We start from the raw sequence: 17,902 nt of genomic DNA, 5'->3' as shown, positions 1-17,902 counted from the left end.
CTTCCAGAAATTATAAGGAAAGACCTGAGAAGTATATGAAAATGGCAATGTGTTGCTTCAACACTGCCTTACCGTTTTTCTTCCCTTATGTAGCTAAGGAACCGAGGCACATTTCACAATACAAAATTAAATCTAACCATCAGCTTGAAAACCTGAACTGACTAGCTGCTGTATATGAGTTACGAGTAGCTGCTTTGCGAAACCCTACGTTCAGCAGGAAGGGTCTCTTTGGAAAAGGCGGCTTCTAAATATTTGTTTAGTTACGTAGTTTTTATTGTTGATATGTATTAAGTACAGGTTTCCCTTGCTTTATGCAGGTTATGTGCAAATTCGCTCTTATGCAATGACCCTTTTTATACCAAAAATTCGTTATATGCGAGGTAGATTTACTCTTATGCAATTGGTGTGGTGGAAGCCTGCAATCAGCTGCTTTGTGCAGTGCATTGTGGGAGTGACATGCACGAAAATATAGTCTCCTGTGTGGATCTGTGCTCCTCACTCATTGTCTGCAACATGTGTTTCTGTAGTTGCCATCTCCATTATGGTAAGATTCACCACCACCCTGTGCTTGTGTGTACTGTCTGCTGTTGATGAGTACCAAAATTGTCTTGTAAAAGTGGTAGAAATGGGTCTGGGGGTCAGTACAGTTGGGTCTTAGAACATATCCCTATTTGTTACATTGTAAAGGGGGTTCCCTTTGCATGAATTTGAGTTATGCGCCATTTTTCAGGAACATATGCACAGCATAAAGCAAGGGAAACCTGTACTATGTCAAGCGCTTATATGTATACCATAGTCTTATCACTTAAACAATGTACTACTTTAATGGGAGAAGCAAATGATGGAACATAAAGCTGTGCCACAAATTAACTTTATAGTTATACTGTGATCCTAGTCCCAAACTGCTCCACACCAATTTCTTTGTATCCATTGGAAACCCTGTTCAATGTACCACTTTAGTAAGGGAAATTGTAGAAACCTCTTAAAAGAGAATATTGTATAGTGGTTTGTGATAAGAAAGAGGGAATGCCATAACTTTAGGCCAGTAATTCTCAACCAGGGTACCATGGCACACTGGGGTGCATTGAGGTTCTTTCAAGGGTACTGTGGGGTGTCACAAGATTTTTATTATTACTGTGGGGTGTCACACTATTATTATTAGGTTTACAAATGTGATTCACAAAATAAGCCCAGAGTTTTCAAATGGAAATCCTCTGTAGTGGTCTTTCTTATTCTTAGCAACAGAAAAACTGCTCTATTATTTTTCTTTTGGTCAAAAAAGAGTGAAAACTAAGAGCTGGCACTTTCCAAGAGGTGCCTTGAGCTTAAAAAGGTTGAGAAACATTGCTTTAAGCAGTACAGTAAATGGAACATTTTTTAACTGTTCTTTTCAAATAGTAGGAACTGAAGTTTCAACCACATGTCTACAAGCATACAGAGATCACATACCATATCAAATACAGTTACAGCCTCATGCAGGTTGCTGATCCTGTCTCTTGTGTTTCCTGTCTTGTGGGTACAGAAATAATATGCATAAAATTGATTTACAGATCCCCATCAGGGTGCCTGTTTAGAAATTAATTATTAAGCTCCTCTTCCCTGAAATGATACCTAAAAATGAAAGAAATTCAGTTCTGCAGTAGCTAATTCCAAGCCAGCAGGAACACTGAGAGCAGGACAGATCTGGTATGAAAGAAGGGAGAATTTCAATGAACTCTTTCTTAAATCATTTTAACCTGGAAGAGCTACTTGATTTATTCAAATTCCTGTAGCAGGTAGACCTGAGTATCTTTCACTTTGTGTAATCATTTTGCTAAGTGGGGCTGGTGGAGTCACCTCAGAGAGAGCTTCTGTTGATCTAGTTTTTGGAGTGCTCTTCTCTTTCTGCCTAACCAACAATTTGTTTGCCTCCTGTTTTGAGACTGAGATTGTTTTATTGTACTGAACCTTCAACTTCGTGTTACCTGTTGAGTCACTGGTGTCTTCAAGGGTCTCTTGTTAGTGTTTGCATTGCAATAGTACTTACAAGGTCTGTCACTGCTGCACGAAACATTGTATGCATGTGCAGCAAAAAGACAGTTCCTGCCTTAGTGATAACAGTCTTCATATAAAATAAGATGCAGGGGGATTTAGCATTTATCCAGGTTAGCCCTTCCTTCTTGACTTTGTACAAAGAGGCATAGATTGAAGATAAATTATCATCAAGCACCCAAATGATTTTTCTTTCAGCTGTGACAGGTTACGTGGTTAAGAGTCGAATTCAATCTTCCCTTGACTTTCTGCCACCAGGATTTCTCATTAATCCTCTGTTTTACCATGCAATTAGATTCATATTTCAAACCTGTGTTTAAAGGTAAGTCCCTTTACTGCTAACTGAAGCCTCAGTGGGCTTTACAGTCTGCATAATGTTAATGAAGCCCTGATCACTTCCCCCAGGGGCTGAATTTGGCTGCAAGTCTTTCTTTGTAGTTTAAGTTTCATCTTGCAGGAAATTTAGCAGCTGGTACAGATTTGCTATGCAAAGGACCTAGGAGGCTTCTTAAGTCCTGTAAATGTAGTGCTGATGAAATATATGCTGGCCTTCAGCCCAGGACTAAATACTCATAGGACAGGTGTAGTATGCACCAAAACTGCAGATTTGCACAATGCTCCACTGGTCTGCCATAGTCCTGAACTAGATTTCATAGATTTCATAGACATTAGGGCAGGAAGGGACCTCGGAAGATCATCGAGTCCAGCCCCCCGCCCAAAGGGCAGGACGTCAGCTGGGGTCATAGGATCCCAGCAAGATAAGCATCCAGTTTCATCTTGAAGGTGTTCAATGAAGGCGCTTGAACAACCTCCGGTGGCAGGCTGTTCCAGACCTTGGGGGCTCGGACAGTAAAGAAATTCTTCCTTATGTCCAGCCTGAAACGGTCTCGTAGTAGTTTGTGACCATTCGTCCTCGTCATCCCTTGGGGCGCTCTGGTGAACAAACGTTCCCCCAGATACTGGTGGTCACCCCTGATAAACTTGTAGGTGGCCATCAGATCACCCCTGAGCCTGTGCTTTTCCAGGCTAAAGAGCCCCAGGGCTCTCAGCCTGTCATCATAGGGTCTGCTTCCCTGACCTCTGATCATACGTGTGGCTCTTCTCTGGACTCTCTCAAGCTTCTCCACATCCTTTTTGAATTGTGGAGCCCAAAACTGGACGCAGTACTCCAGCTGCGGCCTCACTAAGGCCGAGTACAGGGGGAGAATGACGTCCCGGGATTTGCTTGAGAAGCATCTATGGATGCAAGCAAGCGTTTTGGTCGCTTTACTAGCCGCAGCATCGCATTGCAGGCTCATGTTCATCTTGTGGTCAATGATGACCCCCAAGTCTCTTTCTTCCATAGTGCTAACCAACATAGCACTGCCGAGCCTATAAGGATGCTGCGGGTTTTTTTTCCCAAGGTGGAGAACCTTGCATTTATCGGCGTTGAACACCATCAGATTCTCATCCACCCACTTGCTGAGCCTGTCCAGGTCAGCCTGGATCATCCGCCTGTCTTCTGGTGTGGATGCTTTGCCCCAAAGTTTGGTGTCATCGGCGAACTTGGCCAGTCCGCTTCTGACTCCAGACTAGAAGGGAGGATACTTAGAATCATTTTGCTTGGAGGGGAGGAGGAAAGAAAGGGAGAAAAGAATCTTGGTCCTTCTCTCTGTGTCCCTTAGCAGCTGCCACTCCCCTCCCATACCTTGCTTGTATATGTGTTTTGCATCTCTTGTCTACATCTATCTCCTGATGGGTTCTCATCCAGGCAGAGAGATGAATAATCCCCTGCTGCTTCAAGGCAAATTTAGCCTTTCTTCCCCAGATACATAACACCTGTTCCATAGGCTCCGAGTACATGGGGGCCCAAGGGCCCTGGCCCCTCTTGGGAAGAGGGTAGGGTGACCACCCATCCCTAATTGGGTGGGACAGTCCCGAAATAGGAACATTAAGTCCTGGTCCCAGGCTGCATGACTCTGAGACAGCATTTGTCCCAGATTTGTAATATCAGGCAAGGATCTTGGTTTTCTGTTCACTGCAAAAAAATACAGGAAATGGTGGGTTTCCCCTTGCAGGCTGGCAGCATTCAAGCCTGCAAGGGGCTGTGGGGAGCAGGATGTAGGGGGTGCCACATATTTGTGTGTTTGCACACATGTGGTAGTGGCCAGGAATACAGCCCCAGGCAGCAGTGGAGAGTTCCTCCCCCAGCTGCCTGCAAGTAGGTCAGGGGGAAGGGCAGATCGAGGCTCCCATGGTTACATTGTGGTAATTATCACGCTTCAGCAGACTCGATTAAACTGTAATTACAGCACATCAGAGTAGTCTTACTGCACATGTATAGGCACCCTCTATTACAGTGCTTACTTTCTTGCAGAGGGGCCAGGCAGTAGAAGTGGGGGATCTGCCAGGCAAGGACAAGCCTGACCCTGCACTTACCTGCTTATCGCCTCATACCTTGAAGCACCCTTTAAAGGATCTCATAACACTGTGGTTGAGAATCACTGGGCTATGGTGACCCATTTATTTTGACATTCAAACACATACAGATTAGGTTACAGTTGATGAGAAGTTGTGGTCTTATCCCTTTTTCCACACCAAACTACATCTGTCCTGTGGTGGATAAAATAAACTGTGTATAAGCATTTGAGCTTTCTGAAATTATTCTGGTAATAGATTAGATTCAGTAGAAATTTGAAAGATGACAAAGCTCTTGAATGTTTTAGAGAAACCTTAGAAGTGTAGACCAGTAGTTTCCTATACTTGGCTGACTTAAAGGGAACTGAAAAATAAAAATGGCTAAAGCAACGAAAGTGTTCAGAGTTTATAAATAGAAAATCCTGAGGTACATCTAGGGGAAACCCACTTAGATGTACTTAAGCAAATCTAACCTTGAAGCAGCCACAAGAGTGAGTAGGCAAATGACTGCAACTTTTAAAAAATAATATTCAAGTCCTTTTCAGGCTGGCACATAATGTTAAACCATGACAAGTCGTTGTACAAGCTATTTGATGTTTCTATCAGAAGGTGACAATTGTGTAGTTCATAAGTAAGGGGACAAAATATGCTTCTTCCACACTATTATACTTGCCATCCTATTATGCTTATCCTATATTCACTATTATTGTCTGGTTGTAAAGCAGCAGATTGACTTTAAATTGGTTTTATTGGACCTAGCTTCTCAGAGTATGCCTGGGAAAAATCCCAGTGAATTAAATTGTGTGTGTAGGATCTTGGCTTCTGTGTGTCCTTTAATGGCTTAACTTTAGGCCTTAAGTAACATTTAAAAAACACTAAGTCAGGGGTAGTCAACCAATAGTAGTCCTGCCAGAAGTGGGATGGGCAGCCTGTGTGTGTGTGGCACATGACATATCATGGAGGGAGCAGGAAACACAGCAGTAGATCAGGTAGTGAGCAGAAAGCTGAGCAACAAATCAGGCAGGGAGCAGAAAGTAAAGCAACTGATCAGGCAAGGGGAGGGGATTCAAGAGTGCACTCAGTGAGGGTATATGGCTTACCTTGTGGCATGCCTGCCAGGAAAGATGGCCTCCATTGTCTTAAGTAACCCACAAATCAAAATCCCATTGACATTTTATGTGATTTAGTTGCTTCAGTCACTGAACCACTATGTATTTCATGCTTTCTATACTTGAGGCATCTTTTACCATACCATAATTTACCCCTATTTTTTGGGATCCCACTGTTGCATTTCAGGTTGTCTCGTTATTTTGGACAAATGAGCCCCATGAACAATCTCCATTCTGACATTTGTCTGTTCCTGCTTTTAAATACTATCTCAATATATTTTACTTCTAATATGTTAGTATTTTATCATTTTTTATTGTTATTAATTTTTTATTTTTCTCATTCTTGATGCTGTGTTCATTGACTTCCACTGTCTTTCTTCTTGTACTATGCTTTTAATCTGCTTGATTTTAAAGGGTTGTTCTCTGCTTTTTACATTCTGTTTTATTGTACTTACACTTTCTTCTTATTCTATACAGCAAGGAGTCAAACTCATTTGGCCCCATGGGTCCACTCAAAGATCCATGGGCAGCACTGAGGGCCAAATCATAGGCCCTATCTTTAACACCCTTGCTATACAGCATGTTGGTGGGCTTGCTAATTAAATTTACCATTCTGTTTTCCTGTTCTATCTTTTAGGTATCACTGCTGATTGGATTCATCTGTGTCAATAGCTCAGTGTGGACAGATTACAGTGCCTACAGCTACTTTCAGATTGTCAGCATATGTGACTTGATTATGATTGGTATCTTTTACTTGGTCTACATTTTCCGAGTTTACAAAATGCTTAGCTGCATTAGCTGGCCTCTTGCGGTAAGTGAAGCAGATTTACTTCCCTGCACCTCTTCTCTACCTCATTGTTTGGGTTGTCGTTAAGTGTGTGCACTCTGTCACTTCCTCACCACCTTTGTATTCCTTTTTTTTTTTTAACGTTCTTCTTTTCCATGTATGAATCCTCTAATATTAGACAGTGCCTGCTAAACTGAAGGTATTGGGACTATTGTAAGGTAGTTAGGTCTGATTCTACTTTCAAACCAGTGTAAGTCAGAACCAATGCCATTGAACATAATAGAGTTACTTTAAGATAGTTGAAAAGAGACTTTGGGCCCTTTATTTCCAGTACTGCTCATAATTGAGCATTGAGCAGACAGACCCTAATTCAGGAAGGCACTTAAACACATGCTGAACGTTATAGTTATGCTTAAATGCTGTTCTGAATAGGACATACAAAAAACTAGAACTCTTGGTTCCAAAATAATACCTTTTATTAGATCAATTTCTAATTAATTCTAATTTCATTAGATCAACTTCTAACTGAGTTCTGAATAAGAGTGTTTTCCCCAAATCAGGGTGACATGGGAAATCAAAGCCTTTGTATTTCTCAGTGGCAGAGTCATAGGAAAACTACAGATGACCTTTTAAAAATGTACTGAAAAAGAAAACTGGGGTTTGGTTTGGTTTGGTTTGGTTTTGTGGTGGTCTCTTTTTTCTAGCAGATGTGTTCCAGTTCTAAAACTGTCCTGTATATTCTGAGCTGAACTCCTGTTGTCCCTTTTTCATTGCTAACCAAAGTGGCTTTAAAATATTACCAGACACAGGATAGTAGCATTGTACAACTACTTTCCAAGGTGCAAGTTACTGGGCGAGATACAAATTAATGTGGAATCAGCCTATTAGTAAAAACTTAGCTGAAAAAACTCATGACTGAAAACTAGTTACAGCACTGCACCATTTACCTAGTTATGTTAGCTCTGTCCTATTTAAACAAAGTCTATTCAGGCTGTTTTAGGTGAAATATAACCTTTTAGTAAAGCCAGCAATAGCAAAACATAAACATAAACCTCAGCTTCCCTCGCTCCACAGTCTGGTTGCTTGGGGCTGCAGGGGGGCAGTCAGGAAGGCCAAGGCGGAGATAGAACTGGGACTAACTACCCAGATCAAGGACGACAAGAAGTCCTTTTTTAAATACATAGGGGGCAAAAAGAAGGTACCGGGTAACGTGGGGCCTCTGCAAGACATGCTAGGAAATCTGGTTGTTACACCAGACGACAAGGCTAACCTATTTAACAATTTCTTTGCCTCCATTTTCCTGAGCAGGGACCGGATCAGCCCATCTGCTGGGACCCCCTCAGGCCCCAGGGGAGGCGCACCCAGGCCTAGGGTCAGTGAGGACCTAGTCAGGGAACTTCTGGAGGGACTGGACATATTTAAATCAGCTGGTCCTGACGACCTCCACCCCAGAGTGCTGAGGAAATTAGCAGAGATCATTGTGGGACCCCTGGCATGGCTTTACGAGCACTCGTGGTGCTCTGGTGTTGTGCCAGAGGACTGGAAAAGGGCCAATGTGGTTCCCATTTTCAAAAAAGGAAGGAGGACCCAGGGAACTATAGGCCAGTTAGTCTTACCTCGATCCTGGGTAAGCTTTTTGAGAGAATTATCCTGGCGCATGGGAGGATATGCTTAGAGGCAACCAACATGGGTTCATTAGAGGCAGGTCCTGTCAGACCAACCTGGTGGTCTTCTATGACCAGGTCACAAAATCCTTAGACGCAGGGGTAGCAGTGGACATAGTCTTTCTGGACTTCAGGAAAGCCTTCAACACTGTCTCTCACCCCATTCTCATTAAAAAACTAGGGGACTGTGGCGTCGACACCTACACTGTCAAATGCATCACTAACTGGCTGGAGGGCCACACCCAAAGAGTGGTGGTGGATGGGTCTTATTCGACCTGGAGGGATGTGGGCAGTGGGGTCCCGCAGGGCTCAGTCCTCGGGCCCGCACTGCTCAACATCTTCATCAGTGACTTGGATGAGGGGGTAAAAAGCACCCTATTCAAATTTTCCGATGCCACTAAGATATGGTGGGATGTGAGCATGCTAGAAGGGAGGAATAGGCTGCAATTGGACCTAGACAGGTTACAGGGGTGGGCAGATGAGAACAGGATGGGTTTCAACACTGACAAGTGCAAGGTGCTGCACCTGGGGAGGAAGAACCAGCAGCATACCTACAGGCTGGGGAACTCCCTTCTCGTCAGTGCAGAGGCAGAAAAGGATCCTGGTGTCATTATTGATGCCAAATTGAACATGGGCCGACAGCGTGGAGACGCGGTCAGGAAGGCCAACCACACCTTGTCATGCATCCACAGATGCATCTCAAGCAGGTCCAAGGAGGTGATCCTTCCCCTCTACGCGACACTGGTCAGGCCACAGTTGGAGTACTGCGTCCGGTTCTGGGTGCCGCACTTCAAGAGGGATGTGGACAGCATGGATAGGGTCCAGAGGAGGGCCACCTGCATGATCAGGGGGCAGCAGGGCAGGCACTACGAGGAGAGGCTACAGGACCTGAACCTGTTCAGCCTCCACAAGAGAAGGCTGAGGGGGGATCTAGTGGCCATTTACAAACTAGTCAGAGGGGACCAGCAGGTATTGGGGGGAGTCTCTGTTCCCCTGAGCACTACCAGGAGTGACAAGAAATAATGGTCACAAGCTGGCAGAAGGTAGATTCAGACTAGACATCAGGAGGCGCTACTTCACTGTCAGGGCAGCTAGGATCTGGAACCAACTTCCAAGAGAAGTGGTGCTGGCTCCTACCCTGGGGGTCTTTAAGAGAAGGCTGGATGATCACCTTGCTGGGGTCGTTTGACCCCAGTACTCTTTCCTGCCATGGCAGGGTGTCGGACTTGATGATCTGTCAAGGTCCCTTCTGACTCTACCAACTATGAAACTGTGTTTCTAGGATATCCTGCAGGATGTTCCTGTTTCATCCCATAGTTTCCCTGGCTAGTCAGTCATATTTACCTTTTATATTCTGGTGAAGCTAACAAGCTGCACAAGTTAGAATGAATCAGCCAGACTTAGTAGCTTTCTGCAGGGATCCAAGTCCTACTAGCAGGGTCAGTTAACAGAAGAGACCTGCCTTATAGGGCTTGACCATAGGTCTTGTTACCTCATTATAAATTAGGTTTTTTTAAATCTAGTAACATAACAATTCTGCTTAGAATGGATTTTTGATGTCCACAATCCAGATCCTAAACTGGTGTAAATTAGCGTAACTCCACAGGTTGCAAAGGAGCTGAAGCTCTGATCCTGACATTTTAGCAAAGGATCTGAAATTTTGGTCACAAAAGAGATGTCCAAAAATCCCTTTCTCCACTATTTGTTTTGAGGTAATTTCTCTGCTTAGTATTTCTTTCTATTTGATTTACAAGTGATCAGCATTTGCCTTGACTTGCACACTTTTGAATCTAAGTCACGTTGAAATGCCTTTCTGATAGTGCGCTGTATTTGTCTTTGCAGGAATTTCTGCATTATTTAATTGGTACAGTTCTGCTTTTCATTGCATGTATTGTGGCAGCATCCAAGAGCTACAATCAATCAGGACTCATAGCTGGAGCGGTAAGACTTTGTTAGATCACAGTGTTTACAAGATCAGAGACTTTGTATCTGTTATTTGCTCTGTAATGTGTATCAGGAATTTATTGTTTGAAGCATTCTCTTTACAGTTGCTCCTTGCTTACGTCTTGGAGGAAAAAAACAAACTGATGATATTTTTCTCTGAAAAAACACACGTGATCAGTTAAAGAACTTCCTGTAGCTTAGGAGCCACTGCCTGAGTATCACTGCCCTAAAATAACACACAAGCTAATTGATTACTGTAGGATTCCAGCTGCCTATGGTGGTGGTCACGGCACGTCAGTGAGGCAGCCTTACTCCCCAAACATGATGCTTGTGAATAGAGAGCCCAGCTCTCTGTGAAGTTGACCCTAGCTATCTGAGATATTTAACTGTCCCTCCAACCAAGACTTCCCTATATGGTTAATTTGAGGAAGTCCATGAATGTGTAAAACAAGACTTTATCAGCAGTGGAACTTAGATTGAGGAAACTCAGTTCTGCTGAAATAAAGAATGACTACAGACCCAATAGCATAATGGAGGGGGAAAGCCCTGAGTGCTGCCTTTGTGGGAGGGCACAACTGGCACTGCAGCAGCTGGCACAGTCCTATGTGTTGCAGCTGCTTTGCTGTACCTCCGCACAGGCCTTTCCATTTTCAGAACTAAATCCACAGAAGTCCTTAAATAGTACAAGACATAGTTCTTCAACGCCTGACTTGTAGGTGCTGGCCACCCTGAGAAAATCTCTAACCCTAAGCTAGACATGTAGGACGGTAACTAAAAAATTAAGCACTGTGAGTGAGGAGCCAACTAAGCTGGACAGTAGGAAAGTCTGAGGAGATGTGTTTGTTTGTCTTAAACCCACATACTTCTGTGGGATTTAAGTTCTTTACTGTAGGCTGCAGAAATGAGTCTTCTTCCATGTGGGATTCACAACTCTGAACCCTCTCCTGGAACAGAGAAGCACTCTGTTTCTACAGTGATGGGGCCCATATAAAACTTCCCGTGTAATCTCACATTAATATTCACCATCCCAAAGGATTTTGTGCTATATTATTACAGGTCTGTCTGGACCATGCTGGGGACTTTGGAGGAAACCAGTATTTCCTCCGCTCTGCCATGTTCAGATTGTGGCTTCAGTTGCAGAGAGAAGGTGCTTATCCACTGGACCCCACAGTCAGCAAGGAGGTGGGGAGGGAGGTATAGGGGATCAGAAGGTCCTTGTTGTTATCCCTTCACTCTTAGTTCAGAGCTGGTGGCTGAGCATAGAGGGGAAAAGTAAACTGTTCCACAAAAAGGAGTAATTTCCTTCTTTCTCAAAAGAAAAGGCTCACAAGGAAGAAACTGAGACTCTGAGTTGCAGTACATTCCCTCCTTTGCCCCACCTTAGTCAAGGCAAATTGTAATGGTCATGAATATGGTCAGACCTGTGTCAGAATTGTTCAATATTGAAATGCATCTCCCTTTGCGGTAGAATGTAGCAAGCTCCTTAACAGCCAACATCATGTGTTGATGGTGTGGGTTGTTAAGGAGCTGCCACATCCTAAGAAGTTCAAGATAAGATGCAAAGGAAGATGAGAGAGAAAGAGGACCACAAACAGCCTTCTGACATGAATAGGGGGTCAGGACAAAAGGGCCTTCCCTTTTGGGAAAAGCAGTATATTAATTTAATAATTGGAGGGAGTCAAGATCTTTTATATCACATTCAGAATTATGGTATTCCCTTTTACTGTATTGGATCAATATATCAATAATTCCTAAAAGGGAAAATTGTTAATGTTAGTTCTTGAAGAGTGTGGCCTTTTGGAAATTTAATTTGTGATCTGTAGAAATGAATGGGTAAAAACTTCTCTGGGCAGCAGGTACCTGGGATAGACTTATTTAGTAACAGATGATTCTTTGTCAAACTGTGAACTAAGTCAACACTTGCTGTGAATTATTGGAAAGTTATTTTTGTGCTCTTTGTTCTGTTGATAGAAACTGGAAGTCCCTGCAGTCATAGAACTGAGGCTTGAGGGGGAGGACCTTAACTAATGTTGTTGATTCTGTTTGTGCTAAATGTTTTGTGAATGCTCCTATGCTTTGGGCTCCATTCTGTATGTATGGAGTTCATAGGAATCCAGTGTACTTTACCCTGTCAGAATTGAGTTCTAAACTGAGATGAATCGCCAGCTGCTGTAAATCAGCACAGCTCCACTGAAGTGAGTGATGTACAAGTCAAAGATATAGTCATGTTTTTGTAACTACAATCTACTATATAGTGTTAAGAGTACAGGGTATAATATGTTCCTGCTTTCAGCAAGTAGACGTGTGTTAAATAGAGTCATAACTCTACATAGAAATATATGAATTAGGGCTGTGCGAAGCCTCAGTCCCTGACTCAGTTCGGTGGAGATTCAGCCCAATTCAGTGGCCAAATCACCAAATTGAATCAGGAGACCCTTTAATCTCTCTGAATCGAATCAGAACCCTCCAAATCGATTCAGAAAGATTCTGAAAGATTCAGCAATTCGGACATAGACACAGCTTTAAATGGTTTTCTACATACCTCAAGGTACCAGGTGGCTCGTGAATGCTGCAATGCTGGGGTGGATGGAGTGTCCCACAGGAACGTGGTAGGGTCCTCAGTGCGCTTGGCAGCCGACCCGGAAGTGGACCAGAAGCACTTCCGGTCCACTTGCAGGTCCACCAGGGAGCATACAGGGGGGCCCCCGCCCCCCCAGCTTGGCAACTTGTGCCTCCTGGGTCTGGGGCGGTGCCCGGGGTTCCCCCATGGCCAGTCACTGAGCCGATCGCTGCATGCTCCCTGGTGGACCGAAAGTACTTCCGTTCCACTTCCAGGTTCACCATTGAGCATGTGGGGGGGCCCCCCCATGCTTCTGTGGGATGCTCCATCTGTCCCAGCATCACAGCGTTCACGATCCATGCCTGGTACCTCAAGGTATGTAAAAAAAAACAAAAAACATTTAAAGCTGTGTCTGTGGCCGAATCTCTGATTCTCTGAATTCGCATCAAATCTTCAGACTCGGATTCGGCTGAATCGAATTGGGGACAGTGATCTGAATCGGATTGAATCACTGTCCCCGATTCAGACTGAATCTGAATCAAATATGGCCTGCTTCACACACCCCTAATATGAATTCCAACTTTAGCATCTAAAAATAAGAATGTTTCCATGGCTGCAGGAAGGAATCTTCATTTGTGTAAAAGGTTCTTGCACAGGATCTGTGTCCCACTGAAAACTTTCCTAAGCCCTAATTTTGAGGTTTGAATAGTTCATATGTGACAGCTGCTGGCTAGGGCACATCACACATGGGCCTCACACAAGCACATTTTCCTCTGGTAGGAGAGTTCCCCTCTCAGTTAACTCCGTTATGCAACAATAATGGGATTTTAATATATGGGACTCTCTACTGCATAGATTCCCTAAAACGGTTTTTAAATGCACCATTTTTTAACAGGTCTTTGGTTTCCTAGCTACATTCCTTTGCATATTGAACATGTGGTCATCTTACAAGGTCTCTTGTGTTACTCAGTCCACAGGTAAGTGTCAAATGTCTCATGTTAATATGAAGCGGAGAATTTATTAAAAATTTATATTTATATCTTCCATGGCAGAGTTGGTATGGAAGGATTTATTAACATTCTGTACCCTATTACTCCATCTATTGAGAGATGGTAATTTAATAAATTCAGTGAATACTGAAATGTGTTAGCAGCTACTGGCAGCTGTTAACAGCAAAATAACTTGCATATAATAATCAGTGAATGCTTGATCTCCTCTTTGCCTCCTCAAAAAGAATGTTTCCTGTGTGTCCTTTAATCAAATAAAATAATTTGTTTGTGGCTACCCAACTGACACTAGCTTCCTTTTAAAGATGCAGCTGTGTGACTTTCACCACTGCAGGATGTCTGTGCCTTGCTAAAGGTGAAACCAAAGAAAAGAGCCAACCACTGAGTAAAGAGAGTGGATATTGTTGCAACAGGACTGTATTCCAAAAGTGTGTGAAGATCTACTTGAAAAACTTGTGCAAAGGAAGGAACAAACAGTATTTGGACCAAAGAAGCTGGCACCAAAATAATTTATAATGGAGAAACTGAATTTCCTGAGCTTTACAGAGAAATGCTATTTCTGTCCTTTTGAACTGCTCTCTTGCTCCCAACTAGTTGCAATAAGAATAATAAAACCTCATCTGGAGAGTTTACACTTCTTCATTAGGATCTGTATAATCTTAAAGGTGGAAAAAATTAATTCTGATTTCTTCCATCCTTTTACAAAAGGGAAATCTTTCTTCTCTATTAACCTTTAACAAAACAACTGCTACACACCAAAGCTGTGCCTGGGAAATCTGCCTGAAATCCTCTTCTACCTCTTCATTTCATGGTCACTGAGATTTTTTTGCATTATCTTAGTCAAGACTAGAAAAAGACCTTAAAGAACTTATTCTTGGAGGATTCACTGTGAACACTCCCTTTTAACCTCAGAAGTAAACTGGGTTTTTTAGATGACCAAAGACATGTTTCAATGTTTACATTTTAAAATGGCCAAATCAGTAAGCTTAGAAACTTCTTTTTAGTATCCCACAGTACAGGAAAATAGATATCCAAGAACACATATTTAAAGGTGAGCCAAGTTTCCTGTTTTCCTTCTTGTCAATTTGTATTTGCATACTGGACTTCATTCACATTTATGCAGAATTAACCCATGGGAAGGGGAAACTGAGTTATCCAGGAATTTCTGTCTTTGGAGTTATAAGTATCATTATCTGTTTCTTCAACATGCAGACAGTGTTGATGACTCAACTGCTCAGCCAGGTCTATGCTTTCAGGAACTAGAAACCATCTTAGGGGAAGTATGTAGCAGAGACAGAACCTCCCCTTGTCTGTGGGTGCAGCTCACCTCCACCACAGCTCTTGTTTTCTAAATCAAACCCATTTAGGCAGGCTGACTAGGGTCCAGGCCCAGGGCAGAAGGTCTAAATAAAGTTCACTTGATGAGGGACAGGCATAAAGGGCCTTGTGCAGGCTCTTTGGCTCCAATTAACCAGGAGGCCAAAGGAAACATGGGAAGAGCAGCATCATTTGAGCTGTTTCTTATTTTTTTGTTTGCACTAATCTGTGCCTAAATGCCTAGCCTCCGTTTTTGTGATCACTCTCCTTATATAGAATAATAACTGTATATATAATAATCCCTTTTTATTATATAGAATAATAATTCTATATATAATAATCCCTTTTTCCCCTAAGGAGCAAGCCATTATACATTTTGTCATTCTTTGCCTCTGTATCATGTTTGTTTCTGTTTTATGTGCTTTTATTTTCTTACTCTCTGCTAAAAGAAGTTGGCAAGAAGATAGGGCTACAAATATTAAACTAATGAAATAAAAATAGCTGAAGCTTATTACTGTTTTCTGGTAGAGGTAGAAAATTCTTCTCAACATAGCATGCCGTTTCCACAATTTATGTTGCTGTTGCAAACTTCCTCTTAAAGAAAACAAAATGACCAGCAAAGGAGCCAACCAAAAGCACAAATGTCTATTTTCTGCCAATACTTGGATTTATTTTTGTAAATGAAATGGTCACAGGCCTTATTTGTACTAAAAAATTATTAAAATGTAAGTGTTGTTCATTCACCAGCCAGTTGTATATAAGCCTTTAATAATGTTACAGGTTTTGTACAAAGTCCAGAATTGGCCTGCTTTTGTGCCTGACAGCCCTGTCTGGTATTTATTCTCTCCACTGAAAATGTCAGTTTGTGTGAATTAAGAGTATATGAATAGTCATTTATCCATAAACCATGTAGTATGGAAGTAGCAATGGTGTAAGCTGCCAGCATTGCACAGCCATGACTTGGAGAATCCAGTGAGCTAGTGTGACAAAAGAGTGCATTCTTGGTGCCTATCTTTGCCTTCTCTGTGGAAAATGCCAACAGCTAGTGGTGATGTTTTCTGCAAAGGAGAGAGATGCTTTTTCACTGACTCAGGCCCCTGAACTGATTTTGATGACTGATGACCTCACTTTGATTTGGACCAGGAACCTAGCTATTTAAGGTGTTGTATGTCCCATCCTCAGGAGGAGCGTTTATAATACAAAACAGTACTTCTCCTAGTTTTTCTTCTTTTCTTGTGTGAGGAATGCACATGTGTTTACTATGCACATTATCAGTGCAACCCTCTCTCCTCTGGCAGCTATTCAAGAAAGAATTCCTTCAGCAACCGAGCCAACTGTGCCTTGCCCTTTCTCATCAGCCTCCTCACTGACTGTGGCAGCAGGACAGCATGTCCTATGGATGCAGGACAGCATGGTTCATGGAGGCCACATCGTGCTGAGAGTTTCAAAAGGAAGGTGAGCTCTCTGGCAATTGAGCTAGTTCCTATACCTCTCAGGTGGTCCACATATTCCTCTGTACAGGATTTGTGCCTCTTATCCCCAAGTGCTGCTGCATTTGTGCCTCTTATCCCTCCCTCCTCTCCCCTCCTGAGTGCCGCTGCACTGTCATTTGCTGGACTTCCACAAGACACCCTCCCTCCCCCCCAACAATTCCAGGTAGGAAAGGCCCCCAAGTGGGAGCTGAACCCAATCTAGCAGCCAAATTGTCTGTTATTGCCCAAAGAATATTTTCTCAGACACTTGAGTACACTGGGAGCATTGTATCAAAGAAACAAGATAAAAACTCTCCTTTTCACTTGCATCTGCAGACAAAGCAAAAACTAGGCCAGGTGTAGACATGGAAGGCTTTCATTAACATACTTATCAGTATAACTTTGTAAAGCACTGGTAGTGCTCCAAACCCACTTGTATTGGCGCATTTCAAATTCAGAGCACTTTCAGAGCATTACTTTCCCACCACCCAACACATGTGCGCGCACGTACACACACAAGCCTGCAGCCAGAGAGCTGGAGAGCATGAATCCCTGTATGCCTCTTAGCCTCTGGAGGTTTCCAAGGACAACTGGTATCACAGTTTGATTGCACAGGAGAGCACTAATTGGCTGTCTGCTCTCCTTGTCCCCCTGCCCTCTCCCTCAAGAGTTGGGGAGCAGAGCACTGTGGGATGCCAGAGGACTGAGCACTCTGGTGGAGGGTGCACCTATTTCAGGAGGTGCTACATCAGCACCCTCCCTAGCTGTAGCGCTCCACAGGCACTCAGCATGCTTTGAAGAGAACATCTGCCCGTGACCCTAATGTGGATACAGCTTACACTGGCAAAACAGTATTTTTGCTCTTTAGTTTCCTTCACCCAGTCCCTGCAGGACATAAGTTCTGACAGCAAAGGTGCAATTTTGCTGCTATATCTGTGTCTGCAACAGCAGTTTTTGCTGCCACAGCTGTGCTGATTGGAAATTATACCCTTGTTGGAATTGATATACCAGGCTGAGTTTGTAGCATGGACCTGGGTGCTTTATTTCTCTGTGAATTTGATGTGGAATATGGAATACCAGTATTTAAAAATAAATTATATATATCTTGTAAAAAATACTGACTTTGAGAGTTGGTGACTCTTAATTCTTCTTTCCCTGCTAGATGTTGACTGCACAGTTTATGTGGTATTTTCTACTCCTTTGAATTGCTTTAAAATTGTTCACATTTGTGTCACATTCTTTTCAAATAGTTATTCCATATATTTTGCAAAAAAAATTGAATCATTTCTCCCAAGGACTAGGGGGAAGGGAAAAGCAGACTGCTCTGTTAAAAATACATTGAAACACATCAGTGAACTAATGTGCTACTGCAAGTGTGTTTTGTGTGGTGTTAACATGATGCTGGGGGAGGAAGAGGGCTGGGAGAATTGCAGAGATTATTGCTAAAAGAAAAAGGAATATTAGTGCAAACACTATGAAGAAAAGATTTTCAGTGGATGTTTGCTCAAACATGAGCATGGGGTAACATATTTTTTGCTGTTGGGGTGAGAGTATAATGGGCAAAGAGGAAGCTAACAAAAAATAGCTATTATGATGATGCATACCTTTAAGGAG

General features: G+C 42.8%; 1 protein-coding gene across 2 annotated transcripts in view; it reads left to right on the top strand.

Moving 5' to 3' along the window:
* The window catches only part of CMTM7 (CKLF like MARVEL transmembrane domain containing 7), a 41,907-nt gene extending 24,502 nt beyond the window's left edge, over nucleotides 1-17,405 (top strand). The window contains exons 2-5 of one of the 2 annotated variants that reach the window (XM_014603246.3): nucleotides 6,175-6,348; nucleotides 9,831-9,929; nucleotides 13,388-13,469; nucleotides 13,834-17,405. In XM_014603246.3, coding sequence (XP_014458732.1) covers nucleotides 6,175-6,348; nucleotides 9,831-9,929; nucleotides 13,388-13,469; nucleotides 13,834-14,015 — 537 coding nt within the window. In that variant the 3' untranslated portion in view covers nucleotides 14,016-17,405. Of the gene's footprint in view, nucleotides 1-6,174; nucleotides 6,349-9,830; nucleotides 9,930-13,387; nucleotides 13,470-13,804 lie in introns of both variants that reach the window. The other variant, XM_014603247.3, reaches the window with a different exon arrangement.
* Nucleotides 17,406-17,902: the final 497 nt, after the last annotated feature.

This window comes from Alligator mississippiensis, chromosome 5, assembly GCF_030867095.1.
Source record: "Alligator mississippiensis isolate rAllMis1 chromosome 5, rAllMis1, whole genome shotgun sequence".
Taxonomy (NCBI): domain Eukaryota; kingdom Metazoa; phylum Chordata; order Crocodylia; family Alligatoridae; genus Alligator; species Alligator mississippiensis.
The sequence above is the reverse complement of the archived record's forward strand: the minus strand, read 5'-3'. Positions and strand labels throughout refer to the sequence as shown.